Genomic DNA, 24066 nt, shown 5'->3' on the forward strand with positions numbered 1-24066 from the left:
CGATCACAGCTGTAGACCATCTTTTAGCCATTCATCATGTGTCATCATTGGTTTTTGACTCGAGACAAAATTAATTCAAAAGTGACATCATACAAACAACCACCTGATCTTTATCGTACAATCTGCAAGTAAACGTGGTGCAAAAAAAAGCTAACCTTTATACCTTAAAAATCAAAATTATTCATCGAAAGTTACCAAAATTAATTCCACGCTATTCTGGAAGACACAGCTCTGCCAAGGTCTGTAGTACACTACATCGCAAAAATACATAGTGCAGAAATGCATCATGGATGTTTGGGTAATTAATATGCTTGAGACCAAACCTACTCTAATGACTCACACAGTACTCCCAAAAATGAGATTTCTCATGACATTTATTCAAATAAACAATACAGTTTATAATTTGCTAGGATAAAATAATAAGTCTGAACACAGAAGAAGCATTTGGGAGAGAATTCCCCAAAGATCTAAAACTGGGGCAAAGGATGTGTTTTAATGATGGCTGACACTTTGGTGTCATCTTCTGGCTTGCATCATTGCCTGTATAATCATGTCCCCTCCAGTCAATCTTGTGAAGACTGCCACATTGCAGAAGACATGAACGAGCATTTACAAGCAAGAGAGCTTGACAACCAGAGCAACCACCACACAGAACAACGCGTAACCTGGAGGGGCACTGACATTTCAATGTTGAAACCTCAACCCATGTGCGGAAAAATACAGTCTTTAATGTAAAAGCATAACAGCGTTACAAAACAACTCCTCCAACCTTCGGAAGTTTGCCCTATATTCCTCATCTGCTTAAGGATCACACAAGTCCGTCTGTGTTGCTTGGTTTAAAGCAATGCTCAAGTCTCACTGCAAGGCAAGAAGATCTCTTCAAAAGAGGCGCGGCCAATGTCAGCCTCGTGCCATCCAAAAAAAAAATTCCCTGCGAGAGTGATGCAAATGCCTGACCCTGTTTGACAGTGATCGAGCCCAATTAGCAGCACTACAAAAGTTGTGCTGTCAGTACATTCTATTACCCTCATTCAATCCCCAAGGTGCAAGCTGAGCTTTAAGAGGGCAACCTCAAGCCACGTCAGGAAAGAGAGAGAGGGAAAAAAAAAAAAAAAAAAAGAAAAAAAAAAGAGTGAATGTCACTCAGTTTGGCTCTTGCAAACAATTAGTAATGTTCTTAAATGTTAAACACCTCTAAAAACAACGAAGAGGGTACGGCAAAAGGTTAGCATAGAGGGACACAGGGCCGGTGCGTTCTACCTCACCTCTGACCTGTAAAACTTTTTCTGCTCTTGGTTTTCTAACTCGATCGTGCACTTTCGGAGTCCTTTATCTGATCGCTTGGCAACTAAGATAATTTTTTTTTTTCTATCAGTCCCCATTTAGAGTTACTGATAAGGTGTAACTTGTGCACTGCTCTGAAGAGACTGAGGATGATAGGACGAATGTCGTATTGCCAAAATCCTCCAAACTCCCACAGTCGATGGGGTGGGAGTCGGGGGGTGGGTGGGTGGTGGTGGTGGGGTGGAAGGAGTAGGGTGGAGGAGGGTGGTGGGGGTGGGAGGGGGTGTGTGGAGTAAACAGACTTAACCTACATGGCAAAAGTACACCTTTTTCAATATCGGTAAAGAATAAATATTTCAAAATTATGCAAACACGTGCCACTCTTGCTCTTTAACTTCCATGCATATGGACTATTTACAAATTGAAAAATACAGACTTGCCATTTTGTTCTTAATTTGTTTTTTTCTTCTTTTTCCCCCCTGAAATGTCTTTGCCCCTTTTCAATCAGCCTGTGAACATTCAGCCACCCAGACAAGGATCTCACCACATATTGCAGACATGGCCAGGACGATTAAAGCTGTGTTGAAAACATTTTCACACTAATGGGAAAACAAAAGTCAAAATCAAAACAAAAGATTCACAAGCAAAAAACGGAGGAAAATAAGATAGTTCAGGGGAGGTGTTACAATACAAGCCAAAAAGATGTATTTGTTTAAGATGGATTTTCTGCTTTCTCAAGACTCCACTCTGTTGCTAACAATACTGTAGTACACTTTCTTTTTATTACTCTACCTTTTATTTAAATATAATTTACTTTGAAGATTTTGTTAAACAAATCCAGGAAAAATGATGCAAAAGTGGTTGGTTTGCCAAAGGAGAGGCGGCAGAAGGCCCGTGCTGCCCTGTTAAATTGCATCAGCGCTCTAGTTTGTCAAGATACTCAAGAGTCCGTTGCATTGGGATGTGTCCTCAATCCTCAATGTACTCCCACAGGTCCTTCTCATAGCCTTCATGCACGTGCTGTAGAAGCACTCTTCGCCTGCTCTCACAGTATCTATAGACACAAGACATTTTTTGTTTTGTTTTTAGAGACCAAGAACACACAAACCCGAATCATGGCAGACAGTGACACAATTCTTTCACTGACCTGTACTTATCCTGTACTTTCTGCTTGATGTCCTGCAAGGAATCCTGGGAGATGTCCCGCTCTAGGTAACCTGACAGCACCTCAGTGGCATTTTCCAGGTCTGCCTGGTTGTTCTGATGAACAAACGTTTGATAAGCAACATTATTCGGTGCCACGTATCAAAAAAAAGGTAGAAATGGCAGTTATCTATAATAATGTTCCCTTAGAATTCCTATAAGTTGGGCGGATTACTCATTTAATGGTACGAATGATGATTAACATTTAAAGACACCCTTCTGAAAAAGTTATTTGAGAAATGAATTAAAAAAAAAAATAGCCCTCGTTCTTCATGTAATGCTTCATCACATTTAATGCCCACTACCCTTTTACCGTACCTCAAAAATAATGGACTGGTTGTTCTTCTTGAGGTAGAAGGCAAAGACGTAAGTGAACATAAGCGTGGAGCGGCACTGGCACAGCACATCCACAGCCTTCTTCAGAAACTGCACCTCAATCCAGGACATGTTGTGCTGCTGCATCTCCTCCATCTTCTGCTTGACCTGAGCATAGAGCTTGTGCTCAAAGCGCAGACTCTGCATGTGGTTCATGTAGCGGTTGCAGTAGAACAGGTACCTCTGCAAGGCTGCCCTGGAGCGCTGCACAAAGCATAGAAGCGGGTTTTAATCGAGCGCACTCGCCTCTACTTGTGGAAGACGGTAAATCTTCAAACTCACTGGGGGTAATGAATCGCCAGCAACATGTGCTGAAATATTTGAAATTGTACTCTGTGGACGTTTCAGACGTTCCACCATTCTTCACTGTGCAGAACTACGTGACGCTAGTTGAGGCTCGGCTGTACAATTCTTCATAGTGTACACAGCGTAACATTAAATCCGCCACTTGTTTGATTAATTCGATTAGTAGATATTTTTGTTGCGGGTTATTTATCAAATTCTATAGTTGTTTTTTTCCCAGCAATACTCGTTGAAGTATTTTCCTGTCACGGAATTCATTGGGAAAGAAAACATACTTGAGTGGCTGCTGTGATTATAAAAGCCGCTGACGTGGTGGCAAATATGGCTGAATGTTGCACTCTGACGACTGTGTCTTGACAAAAAGTGGATAAATAGAAACATTGTGCCATTGTGCAAAGATTTTGAATACAATTCATTACCTCTTGGGCATCTCTGGCTGCCTTGGCATCATCTTCATTGTAGCGATTGCAGTTGTACCTGAAATTTTTACAAAAATCATCAACGTTTACAAAATATTGTAACACACATCAGTACTGGAAGTATGTCCCAACGTGGCACTAGAATTGACCCGATACGTCCCACCGTCCACAGCAAATGGCCGCCTTGCGTTTCGGCAGCCGGAGACGATTTGCTGCCATTCTAGCCGATGTGTGTCCACCGTGTCCGAGTGTGTGAACATCATGCCCGGTTCCACTATCTTCACGCACCAGGGCTATTTTTGCAGGACTACGGTAGACTAGTCCATCAATGACTTGATATACATTTTTAGTGTACCATTTTGTTCGTTCCTAACTTTGTCTAAACACACAGCTGCAAAATTAGAAACTAATTAGAAACAGAGAGGAAAACAATGGGAAGGAGATGATATCATTCTGGCCCATCCTACTCTCTGTGATCATCTACACTGTGATTCAATACAGTAAAACTCGTGTTTTCATTAACATGCTCTTCTGTTTCTGGATGTCAGCACTAGTGTGACATATGATCACAGTTCGTCAATAACCGAGACTACTAAGCAGCAGTAATTATCAGTGTCTTGTGCTGTAGATGAAATCTTCATTTTGTCAGCAAACATTCCTAGTGGACATTAAAACAGCAAGTCTCAACACAGCTGGACCACAAAGCCTCCAGATCACATCGGCATAAAGAATAGGCCATTTTTTTCTTACCAGGCAGAGCCATGAGGTTCCCACGGTCCCAGACAGACCCAGCAGAACTCGGCTTTGCAGTTCTGGTTCCGACAAACCATGTGATTGCAGCCGCCATCTTTCTCAATGGTAACATGGCATTTTGGACACTCCTGTCAGGGAACCAAGAGGAATATTTGTTTTTTTATAAGTCACGATTCAAGGTTAAGTGTTCTACAACATGAAGTAAATGCAACAGCAAAGAACAAATTAAGCAAATATGAAACATCATACAGAAAAAAAAAAAAGCACTCATCACAGCTGTAAGGTGTGCACACTCTTCACAAACTGTCAGTCTAGAAATATGTGATGAAATTTAAGTACCATATGAATGTGCAGTACTATTCAAATTTCAGTATTTCAGCTTTTTTTTCCTCATAAGATTTGAATTGTTTGATCAATGTGTCCACATCTGAGATTTCTTCGTGTCAGGCTCATTATTTTCCTACCAACGTACACCCAGACAAGCGGGGCAGCACTAACTCTAAACCCATACCTTGGTATTTGCTGCAATCCAGTTAGAAGTTTCACTGTCATCATCGCATTTCTTAATCCATTTTCTCAGCCACTATAAACATATTAAAATAAAAGTAAGAAACAATCACCTCGGCAATGACTTCTAATCTAATTTTACAAAAGAAGCTGGAAGAACATCTTATTATTTCTTTAAGGTAATAAAATAATTCCCATTCAGCGTACCTTACACTTCACGGGGTCATGCCAATTCTCTCCACAGTTGAAGCTGCAACAATATCCATATCAAACCAAAGTCACATAATATTCCATAATTACCACTAGATTGACAGAGTCAACGATGACTGTCGGTTTACGATTGTCTAGAGAAGCTCTCACCAGAACTGACGGCCACACTTGCACCTCACTGGCTTGGCATCTGGGTACTGGACTTTGACAACATGATGGCAGTCTGGTGCAGGGCACCACTTTAACAGTCGATTGCACTTGAAGGAGTAATGAGAAACAAATTTGGAATACAGTTTCATGGACATTTAAGTACAAACTATGTCTCTGCTTTTCTAAGATAACTACGATAGTAGGATAACTGAATAGCTCAACATTGATATTCCATTTCAAAATATTTAAATGAAAACATGCCAAAGCTTACCTCTACAAAACTATTCGTAATTAAATGCTGGTACTTCAACTTCACTTTTGAATCTGTTATGAGGCGCCTATGGGAAAAGTCAAATCCTTTATTAGCCTTCTTTAAATGAAATGGATGAGTGGTGGGGGGAAAAAAAATCCTTAGACATCAGTGTTTCCAAGCAACAATGCAGGAAACATGCGACATCATATTGTCTTTAGTTGCTCAATGAGGTAAAACTGTAAATTGACATTACAGCGAGAATATGTGCTTGTTGACGTAACCATTTACCTACAAAAAATGTCATAATGTCCAGAGTTTGAGTGCCGACTACCAATAGATACCAAGCACGTTTCATGTAATGAAATAGTGATGTTGAGAGCATGTTTATTCGCACAGGCACCCTAAACTGTTCTGTGAAAATACTGTGAGGTCTCTTGCTAGCAGAATGTAGGTTAAGACAATTACTGTCAGCTTAGGAGCTAGAGAAAGAGATTAGTGTCCATGGAAGTGTATTTCTTTGAAGTGGAAGCTGAATATCAACACTGAAAAGTAGTAAAGAAGTGGGCTAACTTTACAGCCTTGAAAAAGTTTCTTTTAGAAGGCTAAATGTGAGATAGAAACTATTTCAATTTAGTTTCTATTCCTTTTAAATTCAGTAAAGACACCAAGGCATAAATAAAGCAATGTCAAATTTCTGAGCAATGATATTCATTTTCATTTGATTCATGTGTATATAATAATTACGTCTGTGGAAGAACCTATTTGATTGAGATGCAAAACCAATTTGCACAATAAATTTGGGGGCTTTCAGCAACAACTGCAAAATTAAACTGTACAATATGTAACAAAGTAAAACAAATACATGCACAAACAGATTACTCACATGACTGTGTTGTCATCAACCAAAATGTCACAACTATGAGCAGGACAAGAAATGGTCTAAGAATACAAAACAGATGGAAAACATTAGTCAGACAGCTATTCAAAGACTAAAGGTGCTTTCAGAAACGTATTCAACTTGCTGCCACAGCTCGCTGTGTGACCATGGAAATCACAGAAGCTATCAAAGGAGAATGGATACAGGAGCTGATTGTGAAGTTTCCGAGTTATTTTAATGATTTACCAGCAATGAGCAGACAGATCAATGAAAAGAAAGGCTACTGGAGCTACCTCATGTCTGAAACAATGGACAAAGTTTATGACACTCTTTGGCAAAACCGGCCATATTAATCTTGTCGCATTTTAGGCTATATTACACAGAGTCCGTTTAGCTGTCTGGGGACATTATACTGCCATTATAGTGGCTACACAGTGGATAACAGCAGCCTGTGGTGTATAGGCTGGTAAGACTGCAGGTAGCCAGGAACCAAGGGCAGCTGTGCACCCTGCTGCTGCTAATTCAAAACAAAGAACACAGACGTTGCTGCTTGCTGTCTGAAAGCAGTTTAACACTGATGAGTGACTTGCATTTCAAACAGATTTCATTAGGTACCTGTCCCATTCCTTCTTCTATGATTTTGGTGGTCAGATAATCTCCCCAGCACTGCATGCAGAACTTGTGTCCACACTCCAGGCCTGTAAAATACTGTAAGAGAGAGGCATCTGGTTTGATTTGAAGTAAGATAAACAAGGCATCAATATTATAAACATATGCACTTTTGGTAACCAGGCAAGTCAAGGCCTGCAGAGTGAGGCCATTCTTGTGAAAAATGGCATTCAACTTTGACAATACAATTTTGTTTCAACAATCTGAAATAACATGACTCAACACTCCACTATTGTCGATTAAAATAGTCTGGATACTCCAGCTTTCTTTTTTACATCTCAAATCTGAAAAACTAAACTTGATAATGTGGGACAATCATTTAGGTCAATTTGCAAAGTCAAGTTTTGTCTGCTGATAAATGTCTGAGTACCATTCACAGGTTTATATCTACAGCTAGCAGTTCTGACAAATTATTAATTGTAGTACCATTTTAAAGATGGTGATCAAATTTTGTTTTATGTTTTTCTCTCACTATTGTGTGAGCCAAGGCTATTAATTGGGTCTGAAAAATGAACCTACACGAACACATTATTGATACCACAGGATTAAAATGTCACTGTCTGTGACAATGCCTCAGTTACAGTCCCACTTGCATTATACAAGGTCAAATGTGCCTTAAATCTCTAATTTACCATTAGGCCAAGACATAGCTTTTATGTTTGACAACCTTCAACAAATCCCAATCGTAACACCACGACTAAACGCACAATCAGCTGGTGCAGTAAAATGCTGGTGTGATTATGTGACTCACAGAGTTGGGGAAGTTCAGATAGCAGATCTGACATGGCATGTCCTGTGCCGATGATCTAGTGTTGATTGGAGGACGGATCCTAGGCTTCTTACTTGGATTAATGACATGACACTCAGAGAAAAGCTTGTCCAGATTACCATCAAAATACCTGTATAGATTATTGTATAGGGGAAAAAAAAAGGGGGTTGGAAAAGCATTTCGACATGAGCTCTCATAGGAAGTTTTAAGCATGCAAATCAGGAATTCTTACCTTTCCATAAGCTTTTCTTTATCCCAGTTGAAGTGACTGAGAAGGATGCGCGTTATTGTAGCAGGATTCTAGAGGAACAAGAAATGGTTGGTCAAAAATATACTGGAGTTTTACATTCAACTATCACTAATTTTCCATTTTCTTATCATAACCTATTACAAAATGTTAAAATCGCATTTGTGAAACAACAGACAGCAATATGGTCCAGGTTTTCAAGTATAAATTAAGGCTAGTATTAGACCAGAATGGCAAATTAAGGTCCATCTGCAATGACCTCAAGTCATTTTGCTAAATTACAAATTGGTGTTGCTTGAATAGTTTTCACTTGCATTTCAATTTACTGTCCAGCCATGTATTTTTAGTGGGTATTAACAAAAATTATCTGAATCTTTGATCTTTACAGTAAATCCAGCACAATAGCACCTCTAACACCAGGCTCACAATTTAAAATCACTTAAATCATCTTTTTGTGTGAAACAAACAAAAACATATTTTAAAAGTTATTCACAAAAGTTTGTATTCATTGAAGAACTGTTGGACTGAACTGCATTACAGTGAAAAGGAGTTTCACTTTTATATACCCACAGTGGTTGCTTAAGAGTAGACAAGTAAGGCTGACATAAAGGGTTTAAAAAAATTAAATTTTTTTTTTAACAATTTGCCAATTCTCCCATACTGCAGTGATGGAAACCAAATGTGGTGCTGATCTAGTGAGAATACGGTTGATCTAACCAATTAGGGTCCGACAATCATGATTTCTGATTTAAAGGTTATGAACTATATGATAAAAACATTTGATGGAATTGATTCATCGTATCTATTTCAACATCGGTTTTGCAGATTACCATTTTGATATTGCATATTTTTTGCAACATGGATCTTGCTATGTTTAGCACTTGAGTACTGATGGTGATTAGTGCTGGGCAGTACATCAGTTCATCTGGTACACCAGTTTTTAATTTCCATATGATATTCATTTTTCATATATCATCATATCAGTGCAGCGCTGTAACTTTACATTAGGCAGCAAACTATAGAAATTGACAGGACTGAATTTACAACCATATAACGACCATTTTGCTGCATTGAGCACTACAGGACGCGACGATGACAGTCTTGACAGGACACCCTCATTAACTGTGTATTCTTCTTACTAACGGTTATAATTTTATAGCACAACAATTAATTCAACCACAACTGACTCTCTTTAACGAGGCAAATCACTATGGCACACAACAATATGTACCACTAATAATTGTACATTTCCAAAAGACTAGGAATATTCTCCCTTGCTACAGTACACCGTAGAACAGAAAAGCAAGATGGCGACTGAAGAAAGAGAAACCAGAGAAGCACCAGAAGAACTTGTGCTCAAGAGCTGCTGTGTGAAAGTTTTGGAGTTTTGAAAAAAAAAACATGGAAGACCAAACTAAGAACCTAATATTTGTTACTACCTTGTCGCCATTGCTTACATTCAGACAGCTAACCAGGCTCAAATGAGAGTGAAGTCAGTTATGATAATAGCAAATACAAAATTAAGTTATGATGTATCTGATGAAGTCAGCTGAAGTCACTATCTGAAAATTTCAGCAAGCCCTTACCTTATTTGAAAGTGAAGTTAGTTATTTGCACTTTATTTATCGCACCGCATCGTGAAAACCTATGTTTGGCCATGCCATTAAAGGTACATAGTTACACTCCATGTGGATATACATGGCTGACAAATTTAAGGAAATAACAACATAAATTGTCACAGTAAGGTCGTGGGTCACCAGGAGCCCCAGAATGGCTTCAGTGGACATCGGCATAAATTCCACAAATCTATCAAGTAATGCGCAGCGTTATGGCTGTCACACTTTGCTACGACCAGTTTTGTGTTCTAGAAACAACAAATTGTGAACTCCTCGCTAAGCTCTTAACTTAAAGCCAGTGCGGAAGTATGTGAGGAGAGTGGAGCTCCTGCCATTCAATAATCACTCGTGAGCCACTTTAGGTTCTCTGTTTGCCGCTTTCCATTTATGTTCTGCTCACGTTGAGACGAAACCCACCCAAGCTCATAATTTGCCATCGGTCACTCTCTGAGCCAACTTCAGTCGATTCAGTTGGTTTGTGAAAACGGGGCGATGAATCGATTTCAAAAAAATGCATGTCAGCTTCAGAAGTGAAGTGCACATATATTTTGTGAACTGCACGCTAAAATGAATAACTGAATAAATGAAGAAGCATTTTACAATCCATTTTGAAGTGGGAATGATGGTGCAACATAAGCGCACAGTAGAGTACATTATAGTCCAGCACCATGGTTCCACTGTTCAAGGAAAACATTTGGGGTTGCTCGCAGCTAGTACATGATTAGACAAGGGAATCGTCACCATGTAACCGTTTCTACAAACAATGGTTATTTTTGCTCCATCTATCATAAACAGGGATGGGAATAACTGGCAATTCATGACACAACACTATGAAAATAGTTTTGACAGATATGCGTAGTGTATCATTTTGCTAACGTTTATGAAAGTTTCAAAGAACCACACGTACATACGTGTTGTCAGCTAAATGCCATTTTGACAAACGAATAAAAGGCTCAAGTACCACAAAAATGAATGATTCCTTCATAAAACCATATACAGTTAAAACAGAAACCCGTAATGAGAACAAATCATGTCATTGATACCGTGTAGTGATACACACACTGTCTAAATGTTTCAACTTTATTAGCTACCCCAAGCTAAAAACCAACAAATGATACAGCAGCACTGCAATGACTCATACCATCATGAAGGTTATAATGTTCAGTTTTTTTTTTTTATCATGTTTTAGAGATATGCTGATGGAATTTTGGCATCATTTTAGAGGGTTTAGTTTGTGGTGATGTGTAACTGTATTGAGTAATACCGAGGTGTTGTTAATATTTGGTCATCCCTTAATGGGGATGGGCAAAATAATAGAAACAACTCTCAGCCCTTTTTTTTTTTTTCCTCCCCCTGGATAAAGTTCATGAATGCTCCGCCTGTTCTGTTTTCCCGAAGCTTGCCCTGCCATCTTTGACAGTTAAAATGTATACGGATGGGAAAAAAAAGCCATCAGCTCCTTGTAACTTTGAATAATCTTCAGACACCAGGCAAAACGTCACTCTTGACATATTAAGGAACCATCACAAGACAAGTTACATCCACCTTAAGTTCATTATTATATATCACGTACTCAACGTTGATAACTTGAGATCAGTAAACAGATGTATGCATTTTATTTTAGGTATTTATCGGTGCTGCAAAAAAACCCGAAAAGTAAGTAGCTGGACCTGAATACTATTTTTAGAAGATTTGACTGTTGTTTTTTTGCAGTAGAAACTACCATGCGGCTGTACTGATTTCACATTAGACCCATTTCAGATGACAAGGTTGCCTGTAGTGAAATGATGACACACACACACAAAAATACAACGCTGTTTTCTCCAAAAAAACCTAAATATTGGGCAGATCTCTATCAAAAGATCACTTTCCATTTTATTCAGTGCCCAAGTGGAGCTACGTGAAAGGAAATGGAGGCCCAAGTTTAACCGTGGGGTAAAACCGAGAGGTCCGCCGCGTTTATTCAGAGATGTAAATATCTAGCTTGTTGCCAAATGAAAACGTCTTCGTGCGATTCAGCCAAACTTTTTTGGGGGAAAAAAAAAAAAAAAAAAAAAAAAAATCACGATAAAAGCTTGTTAACGTAACTAAAAAAAAAAAAAAAAAAAAAAAAAAAAAAAAAAAAAAAAAATGGCACGTAACTTGCTAACCAACGCGACGGCCGAGCCTTCAGTCCAAAACCCGCTTAACGGTGATGTTACTTCATCGTTTTAGTATCGTAAGATTTTAAATGATGGGTTGTCGTCTGGAAGCAGCCGGCACTAAATGCCATCTCATTCTCCGACCCGAGACGCGTGTGGGGCTTCTTTTTTTTTTTTTTTTTTCCCCAGTGAGGAGCTAGGCTAGCTTAACGGTTCCAGTTGGCTAGGTAGCCAGCGAGAGCTAACTAGCATTAGCTTAGCAAACGTTGCTGCCAACTTCTCGAGAGGGACGGGACTACTTCCTGGAAACCAAACTCCCCGATGGAAACCTTAAAATGTGTGTACTTAACGCCACCTGCGCCTTTCTCCGTTTAAAACGTTACGCAGCAGAAGGGCGCCGCGTATAAAATAAACGAATTTGATCCGACATGATTATCACCAGTGTTGTGAAACTGTCCAACTCTCCAGCAAGTAAACGACTCCTTGCCGGGCTAACGGTCGAGCTAACGTCCCCGGCCTGCTAAACGCCCGACACCGGCCTGGTCCCCGGTGTTTCCTGACGCCGACACACCACAAATACATACCTGGATGACCTCGTTGACCTCCCTGATACACTCCACCATATGCTGGAGGATCTGCTCGGCAGTCAAAACCTCGAAGCGGTAGTCCTCCTCCTCTTCCTCCCCGGGACCGTGGCCGCTTCCACCGGTCTCGCCGCACTCGTCTCGCTCCCCGCCGGCCACCACGGGACCGACCAGCTCCACCTCCCCGAGCTCCAGGGTGTCGTCCTCGGGCTCCTCTTCGGCGCTGTCCTCGCTACATTCCTCCTCTTCGTCGTCGTATTCATAGTTATAACCCTCGTCTGAGTCCATTCCTGGGGCGGTTATCAGCTCGTGACAAGCGCACCTTGAAGGTCTACAAAGCGCGTACAAATGCTGGTTGTGGAAACAAATACGAAAAAAAACCCAAATTATCCGCGTCTGTTTTTCAGCTGCGGCGAAAATAACAACAAAACGTCGCGGCTGCTAAGCCAACAAAGAGGCGCAGCGTCACCAACTGACGGCGGTCTTACGTCAGATCGACCGAACGAGACGATTTTAAAACATTATTATATGACAGTGAGGGTTTTTTGTTTGTTTTGGTTTTTTTGTACCTCAATGTTTCAAAACAATATATATATATATATATATATATATATATATATATATATATATATTTTTTTTTTTTTTTTTTTTTTTTTTTAAATAGTCGAAATGGAAATGAAACGTCCAAATTGAATTTATAGCAAAGGTCATCAGGAAGTCCCAAAAGTACTTCCCACTCATAAAATTAAGGCCAACGGCTTCAAAAAGTCATAATAAGTCGGCGAACGACACAATTACGGCTTTGTAGTGTTTTTAGTTTGTAAAGCATTGTCATCAGGCGGTCTCACGACCCGAGCAATGCTGGGTTTTTTTTTTTGTTGTTGTTGTTTTATCCTACACTTTGGTCTCCCACATTTACAAAATGGCACATCAAATACAGATTCAGAAGACAATTACAGAGAATTACAGCAAAACTATGACGGAAACACGGGCTAAATAATATAAAACAGTTGGGTAATTTTCCTAAAGATGGAAACTGTATGGGTATTTAGTTTTTGCTGAAAAATAATATAGCCTAGTACAGCAACAAAAATGCAGAATCATTAGGTGTTATTATTCTGATTTGGCCTATAATAATAGAGTAAAAAAAAAACACCCACATGTTGTGGCTCCAGTCATGTGACTGTATCCTCCCAAGCACCTGACAGGCACAGTTTAACAGCGCAGTTCGTGTCAGTGAATTGGCTAAAATGGAAGCTATGCATACAGTCAGTTCGGGACACACTCGTCCAGTTTATATTGTGATACTATTTATTATCCTCCAGCTTGGCCGACACACAGTGGAAGGAGTGTGGCCATTACCACAAACTTTCACCCCCTCGACGGAGCAATACCTATTGAACCCCCAGGCTTTCTACTTTGGTTACGGAAGACAATCAGCAGTGCAACCAGGCTGCTATGTTCTCGATGCCGCGTTCAAGAGATACTTTTCTCTTATTTTTCCAGACTACACCTCTGGTAGGTGGTAAAGTGAAGTGGGATTCATACAATTGTAAAGCGAAAGTAGGATTTCACAACTTGCTAGAGTTAGAAGGTCCACTCGTAAGTCTATAAACTAGTCTGCATAACATTTATTTAAAAACGGGTTTTTAAAGTCTACTGAGTTGCATTAATAGTAGATGATCTAGTGACAACACACGTTTAAATCTTAATTATAAATGCACAAAAATGAAAAGGGAAGTGCTCACAGTGGTTTTGTTTTAGATTCTGTTTGTCATGTTGGTTTTCAATGGCCTTTGTATAGAAAGCAGTTCGTCAGTCAAAGACATGCCTATCTACTCTAAAAACCCACAGTGACAATGGACCAGAGTAACACAGCTGCATGTTAGTGTTTTCAAAAATACTGTAGCTCATAGAAGAATGGCAGTTTGTTTGTAACAAATTCAAAGTACAAAATAAAAAGGCTATGTGTGCACTTCCATAAAAATGTAACCCAGCAGCTGTAATAATTTAACTTTTATAACCAACAGCGAATGGTTTTCTGCGATTCAGTGAGGATAAACCATTTACTGTTGAAATCAATGTTACCCGTGATGATTGCGAGAGCTACCCAAATGAGGACTCTTCTGAGAAATGTAAGTATAAACACTCACCGCACTATAAGGTTAGTGTGTAACCTTGTGTTGTAACAGTAGTAACAGCCGTATCAATATGTAGGGCTTGATGCATTATCTAACTCACTCCTATTTGTGTTTCAGACACTCTGAGCGTATCTGCTGGAAGAGCGTCTCTGAATGCAGAAACTGTGTGGGGTGCTCTAAGAGGTGAACATAGCCGATACATTTTTGAAGAACACGTGTTAAAAAAAAAGTACAATAACCGTGTTTAAGCATTTAACTCTCATCTATGTGCATGAAAATGTTTGCTGAATATATGCTCTGATTAAGCACAGGTCTGGAAACCTTCAGTCAGCTGGTGTACCAAGATGAATTTGGCTCAGTAAGTCAGAGTCCTCTGAAGTCATTACTTCTTTAATATTAATTTTCACCTTACATTACTTGATTTATGTTTGAGATTTTTCTGTTGTTTTTTTTTTTCTTTAGTATTTTGTGAATAAGACTGAGATTGAAGACTTCCCCCGGTTTCAGTTCAGGGGGATCTTGTTAGACACTTCACGTCACTATTTACCAGTGCAGGCCATTTTAAAAACTATGGTAATAAGCAGATGACACAATGTAATCTTGAGATTTCTGTTTCATTGATCACATGCAATATTACTGGTATTTACATGTATGTTTCTTGTTAGGATGCAATGGCCTACAGTAAGTTCAATGTGTTTCACTGGCACATTGTGGATGACCCCTCCTTCCCTTATCAGAGCCGCAGCTTTCCAGACCTTTCCAGTAAGGTATGTCATCTGAATGAAGAGAGCTGTAAACTAAATCCCTTCATGTGACTCTGGACATTCATGCCAATTTGCCTTGTAAAAACTTAATCTGCATTTTATTAGGTTTACTTGGTTAGTTATGTTCCAAATTTTTATATCCTAGATTTTTATATCCTAGATTTTTGTATCCTAGATTTTTGTATCCTAGATTTTTTTAGGCCTACTGCATAAGGAGTCATGAGGCAGGAAAGTGCTGAAAAGTAGTATCCACCCTGAACATAGACTTCTGGCTCTGATTCAGGGGGCTTTCCATCCGATGACTCACATCTACACACAGTCAGATGTGAGAAGGGTGATCTCATATGCCAGGATGCGGGGAATAAGAGTCCTTCCTGAGTTTGATTCACCAGGCCACACCAAATCTTGGGGAAAAGGTAAAAGTCAAAGACCAAATGAGCAACATTTACAAGAAGCAGTTTTATACAAATGCTTTCAGCATTTAGATTTTTCGACATATGAAGGACTTGACATGTTGCCAGGTTTGGCTTATCAGGAATATGTCTGCCAAATCTGCAAGCCAAGAATACAAATGCATACTGAAGCTTGACTCACTTCTTGTGTGGTAGACGCTTAAGGTACATTAGTGGCAACAAATGTCTGCATTAAATAGATAATGCAAAAATGTATTTATAGAAAATGCTGAGCTAAATCTAATTGAATACTATTTATTTTCTAGGGCAGTCTGATCTATTAACTCCCTGCTACAAAGGGAGCACCCCTTCAGGTACATTTGGTCCTGTTAATCCAGCACTACCCTCCACCTACCAGTTCATGGCGACATTATTCAAGGAAGTGTCATTGGTATTTCCTGATTCTTATATCCATTTGGGAGGGGATGAGGTCAACTTTTCCTGCTGGTAAGCTGAAATCATTTAAATGCCTGCTGACTATTGATGATTTAAAGCAGGATATCCTCGTTTTTGTATTGAATTTCTTGCCCTAATATTTTGACTCCTCTGTGCCAGTTACTGCAGTACAATATGTAGACATTGTGCATCTAGAAACCTTCAATGTAATATTTAAGTGAAATAACATTAAGTACATAAATACATAACTACATATAGAGAGACTGCTTTTTCCCGTAGGAAATCCAACCCTGATGTCCGAGCATTTATGCAGAAGATGGGATTTGGACTAGACTTCACTAAACTGGAAGCATTCTACATGGAGAAGTAGGTTGTAAAACGGAACATACAATGTAGAAGGATCAAACCAACACATTAATGTATTTATCTATTTCCAGCATTGTGAACATCACTTCAGCTCTCAACAGGACATCTGTCGTGTGGCAGGATGTTTTTGACTACCATGAACGAGTAAGTAAACCCCAACAAAAAACACCTATCATATATGGAATCATTGCCCCAGATTATTTTTGGAATATTATTTACAGCTGTTTAGACTGTGACAGTAAGCCTGTATCTGCCTTCACTGAAGGACTTATTTATAGTTATATAAAACATACATGCATGTATTTATTTTGTCATAATATTTTCAATCATCATTTGTTGTTGAATTTTTCCTGCACCAGGAGGATCACTGAACATGTTCCTGTATGATACAGACTGACACACTTTTTGCTAAAATGAAACCAAGTTTTGGTAATTGTTGAAAGGGAATAATGAGCTCTTTTCTGCCCCACATCTCAACACAAGCCAGCAGTTGTCACAAAATAAAACAAAATACAATGGTTGAAATACATTAGAAGGAACAACAGTTGTATAATGGAGTCATCCCCATACACTGTTTAATATGTTTATTAACATAGGTGCTATTTTAGATAACGATATAATTTTAAGCTCAGCGGGTTCAGTGGTTTGAGCCAACTGACAAATAATTGAATACAGTGTGTTGTCTGAGAACATGTATCGCACAGCCGGATCATGTGAGTCTGATAGTCTACAGCCTTGTGTTGCAGCGCAGTTCTCTCTCAGTGGTGGAGGTATGGAGAGGGGGCTGTTACCTGTGTGAAGTACGCAAGGTGGCTAAAGCAGGTCTCAGGGTAATTCTGGCCTCTCCGTGGTATCTGGACCAACCGGGACCCACACACAACTGGGCCCACTACTACACTGTGTGGCCCCTCGCCTTCAAGGGTCAGAAAAAAACCTGTGTGCTGTGGCTAATTGAAGTTTGCTAACTGCTGTGGTTTTGTCTCTAATAATAATTCACGGGTAAAACATGATTTCCTGTCAAATATATGATATGCATGGCCAAATTTGCGATTTGTACCCGTACCACTAGGTGGCAGTGAACACTTCTGTTTATCAATATGAAGGCATGTTCTGTGTCCCAATCTATACAGTAAACTATTTCTATACAGAATGTACTGTATACATTTTATCAGTCATAGAAATAGGTTTTTTACTCAACTCAATACTCAGCTGAGTATGTAGGAGAGAAGCGGGACACGGAGAGGTGTGATTGCTGTGGTACGAGCTCACAACGCTTTCCGATGTATTGCGACATGTCAAATATGCACACTCTTCCCCTCTGAACAAAAACAATCACAAAAAGTTGTTGCACCAAATTATTCTGCAAAATAAAAAACCCAACAAAAGAAAAAGCTGGAAGTCTGTCAGAAGAAGACTGTTCATGTACAGGTTACTTATTAGACAAACAATCATTTCATTATGTGCCATCATGGAGACTTGCTATATATTCCAGCTAAAAATGGTTTCAATTAGAAATCATTTTTTGATTTTTTTCTTTACTCACATGCATAGTCCCGCCCTGATCCGCAGGTGGTCTTAGCAGAAACATAAATATATCATCTATTCTTTCTCCTGAAAGAGGGCATTAAAGGCCACTGTTTCTACAAACAGACTCAAAATTAAATTTTGATAGAAATATTTGACATTTCTTGGTTTTTATGACATTATGAATTTATTTGTAAAACTGCACATTTTACTGGGAGGGGTTAGTGAATTGTAAATGGGCTTTGTCTTTCAGATAGGCCCATCATTAACTATTGATAGGCTTTGAGACTTGGCTTAGTGTCATACTTGATTGGGATTTTTTTTTTTGTAATAAAGTCAAAATTACAGATATTAAGAATGATGGAAAATTTGTCAAATTGCTTTTGTGGGTTTTTACAGTATTTTATAGAAGATAACTTGTTTGCACGTATAGATTTGTATAGTTATGTTCCTCTATTCTCCGTGGTTAGATTACTATCCTGTACTGTGCACAGCATGCTCCAAGTTATTAATGTGAGGTAAGAATGTCCTGATCAGACTTTTAGTTTATTAACAGCCCGGGGAAGATTATGCCTCTGCAGTTTAAGAACCAATGTCAGGAATCCACAGACATTGAGTTTGATGCATTCCCAGGTTGCAAAATTATTCTTGCCCACATCTATCACTTTGATCTGGCCCACATACTACCAAATGTTGGCCACATGTTGACTGCCCATTGCCCATCGGCCATCATTCCGGTCACGTGGTATGTGATCCAGATGAGTAATTCTGCTATCTGGGTTGCCCCATAGGAGGGATACAAATACTGTGAACCATGTCTTGGCAAAATCTTGCCCTTTTTGAGAAAAGAGCCTCATGGATTTTTTTTTTTATGTGACTATTTTCTGAAATATAAAATTCTATATGTAAACAGGTTAATCAATACAAAGATGCAGAAGGCAGAAAAGGCAATGGCAATATACCATAGAAGGGCAAGACAGCATGTTGTTTGTCACCCTGTTCAGATTCCTAAGGACACAGTGCTGCACATCTGGAAAGGCGAACCAGCTAGTTATCAGGACGAGCTCAGTAGGATCACCAAAGCTGGCATGAGGGTCCTGCTGGCTGCCCCTTGGTACATCAACCACATTTCCTATGGCCAGGACTGGCGCAACTACTACACTGTGCAGCCCCAGAACTTTACTGGTGTGTGCATGGCCAAGTAATATCACATACTATTATAACCTGGCTGGGTTATGTGCTGGTCATGGTGCTTGTCTGGTGATGGGAGCTATCAGTGGAAATTGCAAATGAGAGAGATACATTTAAACATTGACTTGCTCAGTTTTGTCTTGAAGTGGTGTGATAAATTTGAAGTGAAGATTCTGATTGATAGTAAGCTAATTACCGCCAATTCTTCATTAAAACTCTGTGTTAAATAAAGCAAAGCTTTTCTTTATCCCCTCACAGGTACCGAGGAACAGAAGAAGCTGGTGATAGGGGGTGAAGTCTGCATGTGGGGGGAATATGTAGATGCCACAAATCTCACGCCACGTCTTTGGTGCGAGATTAAAAAGAACCCTGACATCATGAATAAACCAAAATTAGTAAATGCAGCAACAATCTCATGAAATTACACAAAATAATCACTTGTTGCATCCAAAATCACAGGCCAAGAGCTAGTGCTGCTGCAGAGAGACTGTGGAGTGATGAGAAGCAGACCACCAGTGTGGAAAAGGCGTTTCCTCGATTGCAGAACTTTCGCTGCAAACTCCTGAGGTACCTCACCTTTTCTAATCAGGCCTTAGAGTTTAGTGCCGGCATACCTCAACCAGACACTGGGCTCTCCTGCATTATGTATGTTTCGTATATACTCATGTTTCTGCATCACTTTCTCTTCAGGCGTGGCATCCAGGCAGAGCCTCTCAATGTTGGACACTGCAAACATGAGTACCAAGGTGTTTGAAGATGCTGGATAGATGGATTTAAAGTTTTTTTTTTTAGCATTTAAACGAATTAGGTTCATAGTTACGGTGTTAATTCAGAAAAATAAATTGTGTTGGGCATTTAAAGTGGTGTAAAATATTCAAGAAGTATTTTTTACACCTTCTCAGGGACTTATCTTATTTCCTATATTTTCTTTTTTTTCAATTTTTGTAATAGCTGCTTAAGTAATGCTCATTTTTATCTTACATTCTGAGTATTAAGTAGCCTTAATAAAAAATTGTTGAGATGAAATGTTCTTAATGACTTTGAATGAACTTCAAGATGACTACAAAACACAAAACAGAGGAGCTTAACAGGAACACTGCCAGCACGGTAGCTTGAACTCTCGCACTGATATTGAATGAAATTGTGTTGATGTGCTGACCATGTCAGACTTATTTAAAAAATAATATACTTTTAAAGTAAAATATAACAGGTTGCCAGTTCAAAAACAAACACATTAGAGCCATACTCGCATATATTGGCATATCTTCCAGTTCATACAAAGTCGATGTCTTGAGGGACGGAAGAAGCAGAATAAGGGTGTCTGGCACACCTCTATTGCCAAGGTGCATGAGGAAAAAAACAAAAATCTAACACGATTGTTTGTTTTTCTTTTTTTACAACAGCCTTTTTGATTTTTATTCCTGTTTAATACCCAACCTAATTGTTTTTTGTATTGTGCTTTATGTTGACCCTGAGGAAGGCCATAAGCCAAAATGTGTAGGTCTAACATTAAAGTTGTTTTATATACTACAAGTGTGGCGGGGGAGGGGGTGAGGGCAGAATTAAGGGACACATTTATCTATTTTGCCCTGACACCATTTTGAGCTAATGCAGACACTAATTGGTCTAAATTAATAATGGATATGAGCCCGATGATCTAATCTGTGAGCCTATGACTGTTCCAGTCTTACACACAGCATCTTTGACTTAGCTGTGGCTTTACTCAGCACTGGTGAACTACTTTGCCTGTTACCTCTCTTTTATGACACAGTCAAAGGGCATTTGTCTCCCACTAGAGACCAACCAGACACTTGCAATGTTGATTACTGCTCAGACAGAACATTATTTTAATACTGAGTTTTGGTTTTGTGTATGAACTTTTTTAGGGGCTGCTCGTTGTGCTTTTGAATAGTGCTACCTTTATTATTTTGCTGTTACTACTAAATTTATAATCGCATAATACGATAAGTTTAAAGGATATTGGGTTTTCTTTTTAATATTTAATGAAAATCAAAAAGACAAAACAGAAATGAAAAGCGAGTGGATAATGGTGCAACATAATTATCAATTCACCTGGGAGAAAAGTAGATCACTTTACACTTAAAGCCATCTTTAAAATAGTTTCAGTTTATTTTAAAAGTTTGGTTTCATCACTGCAGAATAATCTGAGGTTTTTATTTAATGGACAAATAAGCTTCTTGATCCTTTTGTCAGCACTAACATGGACTTTACATGTTACACTGATGTTAATTCAGCTGTTGAGTTGAGCTGACTTTGATATGGACTGAGACAACTGATTTTCTCATTGTGTGGATTACAGTAATGGCAGCAGATGGCAAGGAGGGGCAATCCCTGGTAGCCATAGTGCTGACACCTCAATCCTTCTACTTCATCTGACTTGAGTGGGACCAGAGGAAATGCTGAACATAACATAACAAAGCTTAACCAAGCAAGCTTGGTTAACCATTCTCGGCAGCCACTTGGAATCAAGCAGACATGCTGAGTACAGTGTGATGAACCTTAAACTGCTGATGATCCTACACGGGCATTTTATTTCCTATATTCAATTTAGATTGTCAATTTTACACTTTAGATTTGTACACAAACTTTAAAAAGTTTATTTCATTGAGATTTGTCCAAAGTTGTCTGCCTTTTATTGGATGTGTAAAGTTGTCCATATATTTGTTTTACCAAAGTTCTAAAATTACAATTAAGACTTTGAATTCAAATGACTAAAATGTAAAAAAAAAAAAATCAACTAATACATCATCATTTATGACACATTTTATGTTTTTTGCAACTTACAGCACTCAAGCTCTCTGTGCATAAAGAGAACGGCAACAACTTTAAAAGTTAATCACACTCTTTGACAATAGCTGACGTTCAAGAGGATTATATCAAAAAGCTGCTTAGACTGATGCAAAGATTTGTGAACTAGCATTCAAGGGCATCCGCTGAAGGACAATAAAATTATGTCTTGCACATGTGTGTTGGGTGCAGTACATGTGCCTCCAGTGTGCACTGCACTGACTACAGAGAAAAGTATCTGAGGTACCGGCACTCTTAACCCTCATATGCTTAGTTTGAAAAATGATTCATGCATTGGAGGGTTAACGTAATGATGAGCTGATCTGTTTGATCTGACAAGCAACTGAGCCAGGGTTTTAGTAGTGAGGTGTGTTCAATCACCTGCCAAGCTCTGTCATCATAAATGTTTCCACTAAATACATGATCACCCAGTTGGCTCATGACAGCATGCTGCTAAATATTGTACTCCATCTGCAGAACAATCACAGGGCTGGGCATTGAAGACACTTGACAGTTATCCCTGGCAAGCGAAAACCTCAAAGCAGCACTTTGCTGATGGGTGCAGCATCTTAGCTGTGCCAACAACTAGACAGTCAGACATCCACAAAATGACAGGTAAATGCAGGAAGGACTATTACAAATTTAATTGTTAAGAAAGTCTCCAACTTATTTTGATGATGTTCATATATATGGATTATCAGGGATCACAAACCATCACATTTGAATTTGTCCAAAACATCCAACCAATCATTTTTCTTAAAGATGACCTTTCAGAATGCATTTTACATGTAACATTTATGTCTGTTGGAGTGAAGAACAAAATAATCAGGTCCATCTGACATGTTAGTAACACCTGTGTTATGTAATCTGGTATGGGAAGCCAGATTACCAGCGCTGTGTAGGTCAACATGTACAGTATTTCTGGTTTGTAAGTAAATTTAGATGCTTTTAGCAGAATCTTAGAGTGCAATCAAGTGTATAGTGAACATGCAAATGTGATCCATGTAATCTAGTGTGTCGGTCTGATTTACATAAAGTACTAACCTCAATTTTAGAATGTCCAATGTGACATTTCTCTTTATTAGCTGTCTGACCAAAAAGAGTGTAGTCAGCAAATAACTGCATTCAAACAAATTTAAACTAGTGACAAACAGAAGAAGAGTAAAACCAATTAAAGTATAACAAAATATAATTTTAAACAAACTATGAAACAGAGTAAGGCAAATAGCAATACCATAGTAAATATCAATAGCATACAAGAAAGACAAGGAAAACAGAGTTTTCAAAATAGAAATGCCCTGAAGTGCCCTAAAAGTTGGGGTGCACTCAATATCATTACATCTTTGTCAGCATGCAACAAGGTAGCTAAGTAAATTAGTTTAGTTGTGTTTTGACTTTTAATTGGCAGCAGAAATTAAGTGTGCGTTAGTGTAAAGATTTCAAATTGAAGAAGATTGTTAATTTTTCAAAAGGTGATATCACACTGTATAACTAAAGTGCACAATACGAAACCAAGAAGTTATGTACTATTATTATATGTATGTATACCCGCTGTTGAAACTATTAGAGCCTTTAACATTGAAACCTCAACTGTTTGGCCTCATTCCAGGTTCATAAAAGCGATTCAGCACAACAACGATGTACAGACTACTCCTGTTTGTAATCCTTTTATACACCAGTTTGGGCCAACAAAGAGATCTGTTTTCAATAATAAATTGACCTCTTAAAATTAAGAGTTAATAAGGATTACAGACATGATAGAAATCTATCTGTAGACGAAGCAGACATCAGTTTCTTTAGTGTCTTTGTTACTTTTAATCTAATTAAAAGGAAGTAGATGTTATCACCTAATATTCAGCACAGAAAACAGCAAGCACATTTTTGGAGTTTTTTGACATGTGTCTGTGGCTACTCACTCTGTAATACTTAAAGGTAAAGAAGAGAGAGAAAATCTCCTATTCTACTTTGAGTTTTATGAACGTGAAATTGCACTTGCGTCACTAATTAGCCAGACGGAGGCTTCAGAGAGCAGCTACCATATGGCAGAAGAATGGAATTAAGGGT

General features: G+C 38.8%; 2 protein-coding genes across 4 annotated transcripts; one reads left to right on the top strand and one right to left on the bottom strand.

Annotated features, from left to right (window-relative positions):
- Positions 1 to 356: 356 nt before the first annotated feature.
- On the bottom strand, positions 357 to 12814 carry arih1 (ariadne ubiquitin-conjugating enzyme E2 binding protein homolog 1 (Drosophila)). 2 transcript variants are annotated; one of them, XM_069708618.1, is made up of 14 exons: positions 12361 to 12814; positions 8005 to 8072; positions 7755 to 7902; positions 6950 to 7042; positions 6341 to 6396; positions 5476 to 5542; positions 5205 to 5311; positions 5052 to 5094; positions 4849 to 4920; positions 4335 to 4465; positions 3585 to 3642; positions 2806 to 3066; positions 2432 to 2544; positions 357 to 2338 (listed from the first exon to the last, which is right to left on the bottom strand). In XM_069708618.1, the coding sequence occupies exons 1-14, from the start codon at positions 12646 to 12648 to the stop codon at positions 2254 to 2256; spliced, it is 1590 nt and encodes a 529-aa protein (XP_069564719.1). In that variant the 5' UTR covers positions 12649 to 12814; the 3' UTR covers positions 357 to 2253. The 2 variants fall into 2 exon arrangements, with proteins under 2 accessions (XP_069564719.1, XP_069564720.1); XM_069708619.1 differs by lacking the exon at positions 6950 to 7042.
- Positions 12815 to 13369: 555 nt separating this feature from the next.
- hexa (hexosaminidase A (alpha polypeptide)) lies at positions 13370 to 20214 on the top strand. Of its 2 annotated transcripts, none has more exons than XM_069708729.1 (14): positions 13370 to 13878; positions 14391 to 14495; positions 14619 to 14684; positions 14813 to 14859; positions 14964 to 15074; positions 15167 to 15268; positions 15549 to 15681; positions 15984 to 16164; positions 16393 to 16479; positions 16551 to 16623; positions 17226 to 17400; positions 19453 to 19543; positions 19654 to 19761; positions 19885 to 20214. In XM_069708729.1, the coding sequence occupies exons 1-14, from the start codon at positions 13611 to 13613 to the stop codon at positions 19946 to 19948; spliced, it is 1611 nt and encodes a 536-aa protein (XP_069564830.1). In that variant the 5' UTR covers positions 13370 to 13610; the 3' UTR covers positions 19949 to 20214. The 2 variants fall into 2 exon arrangements, with proteins under 2 accessions (XP_069564830.1, XP_069564829.1); XM_069708728.1 differs by lacking the exon at positions 17226 to 17400 and adding an exon at positions 19008 to 19188 and having other exon boundaries at positions 13427 to 13878.
- The last annotated feature ends 3852 nt before the right edge of the window (positions 20215 to 24066 follow it).

The sequence above is a fragment of the Brachyistius frenatus genome, unplaced genomic scaffold (assembly GCF_029030835.1).
Source record: "Brachyistius frenatus isolate BFR_SWC_R1_liver_20210118 unplaced genomic scaffold, ASM2903083v1 Contig_77, whole genome shotgun sequence".
NCBI lineage: Eukaryota > Metazoa > Chordata > Actinopteri > Embiotocidae > Brachyistius > Brachyistius frenatus.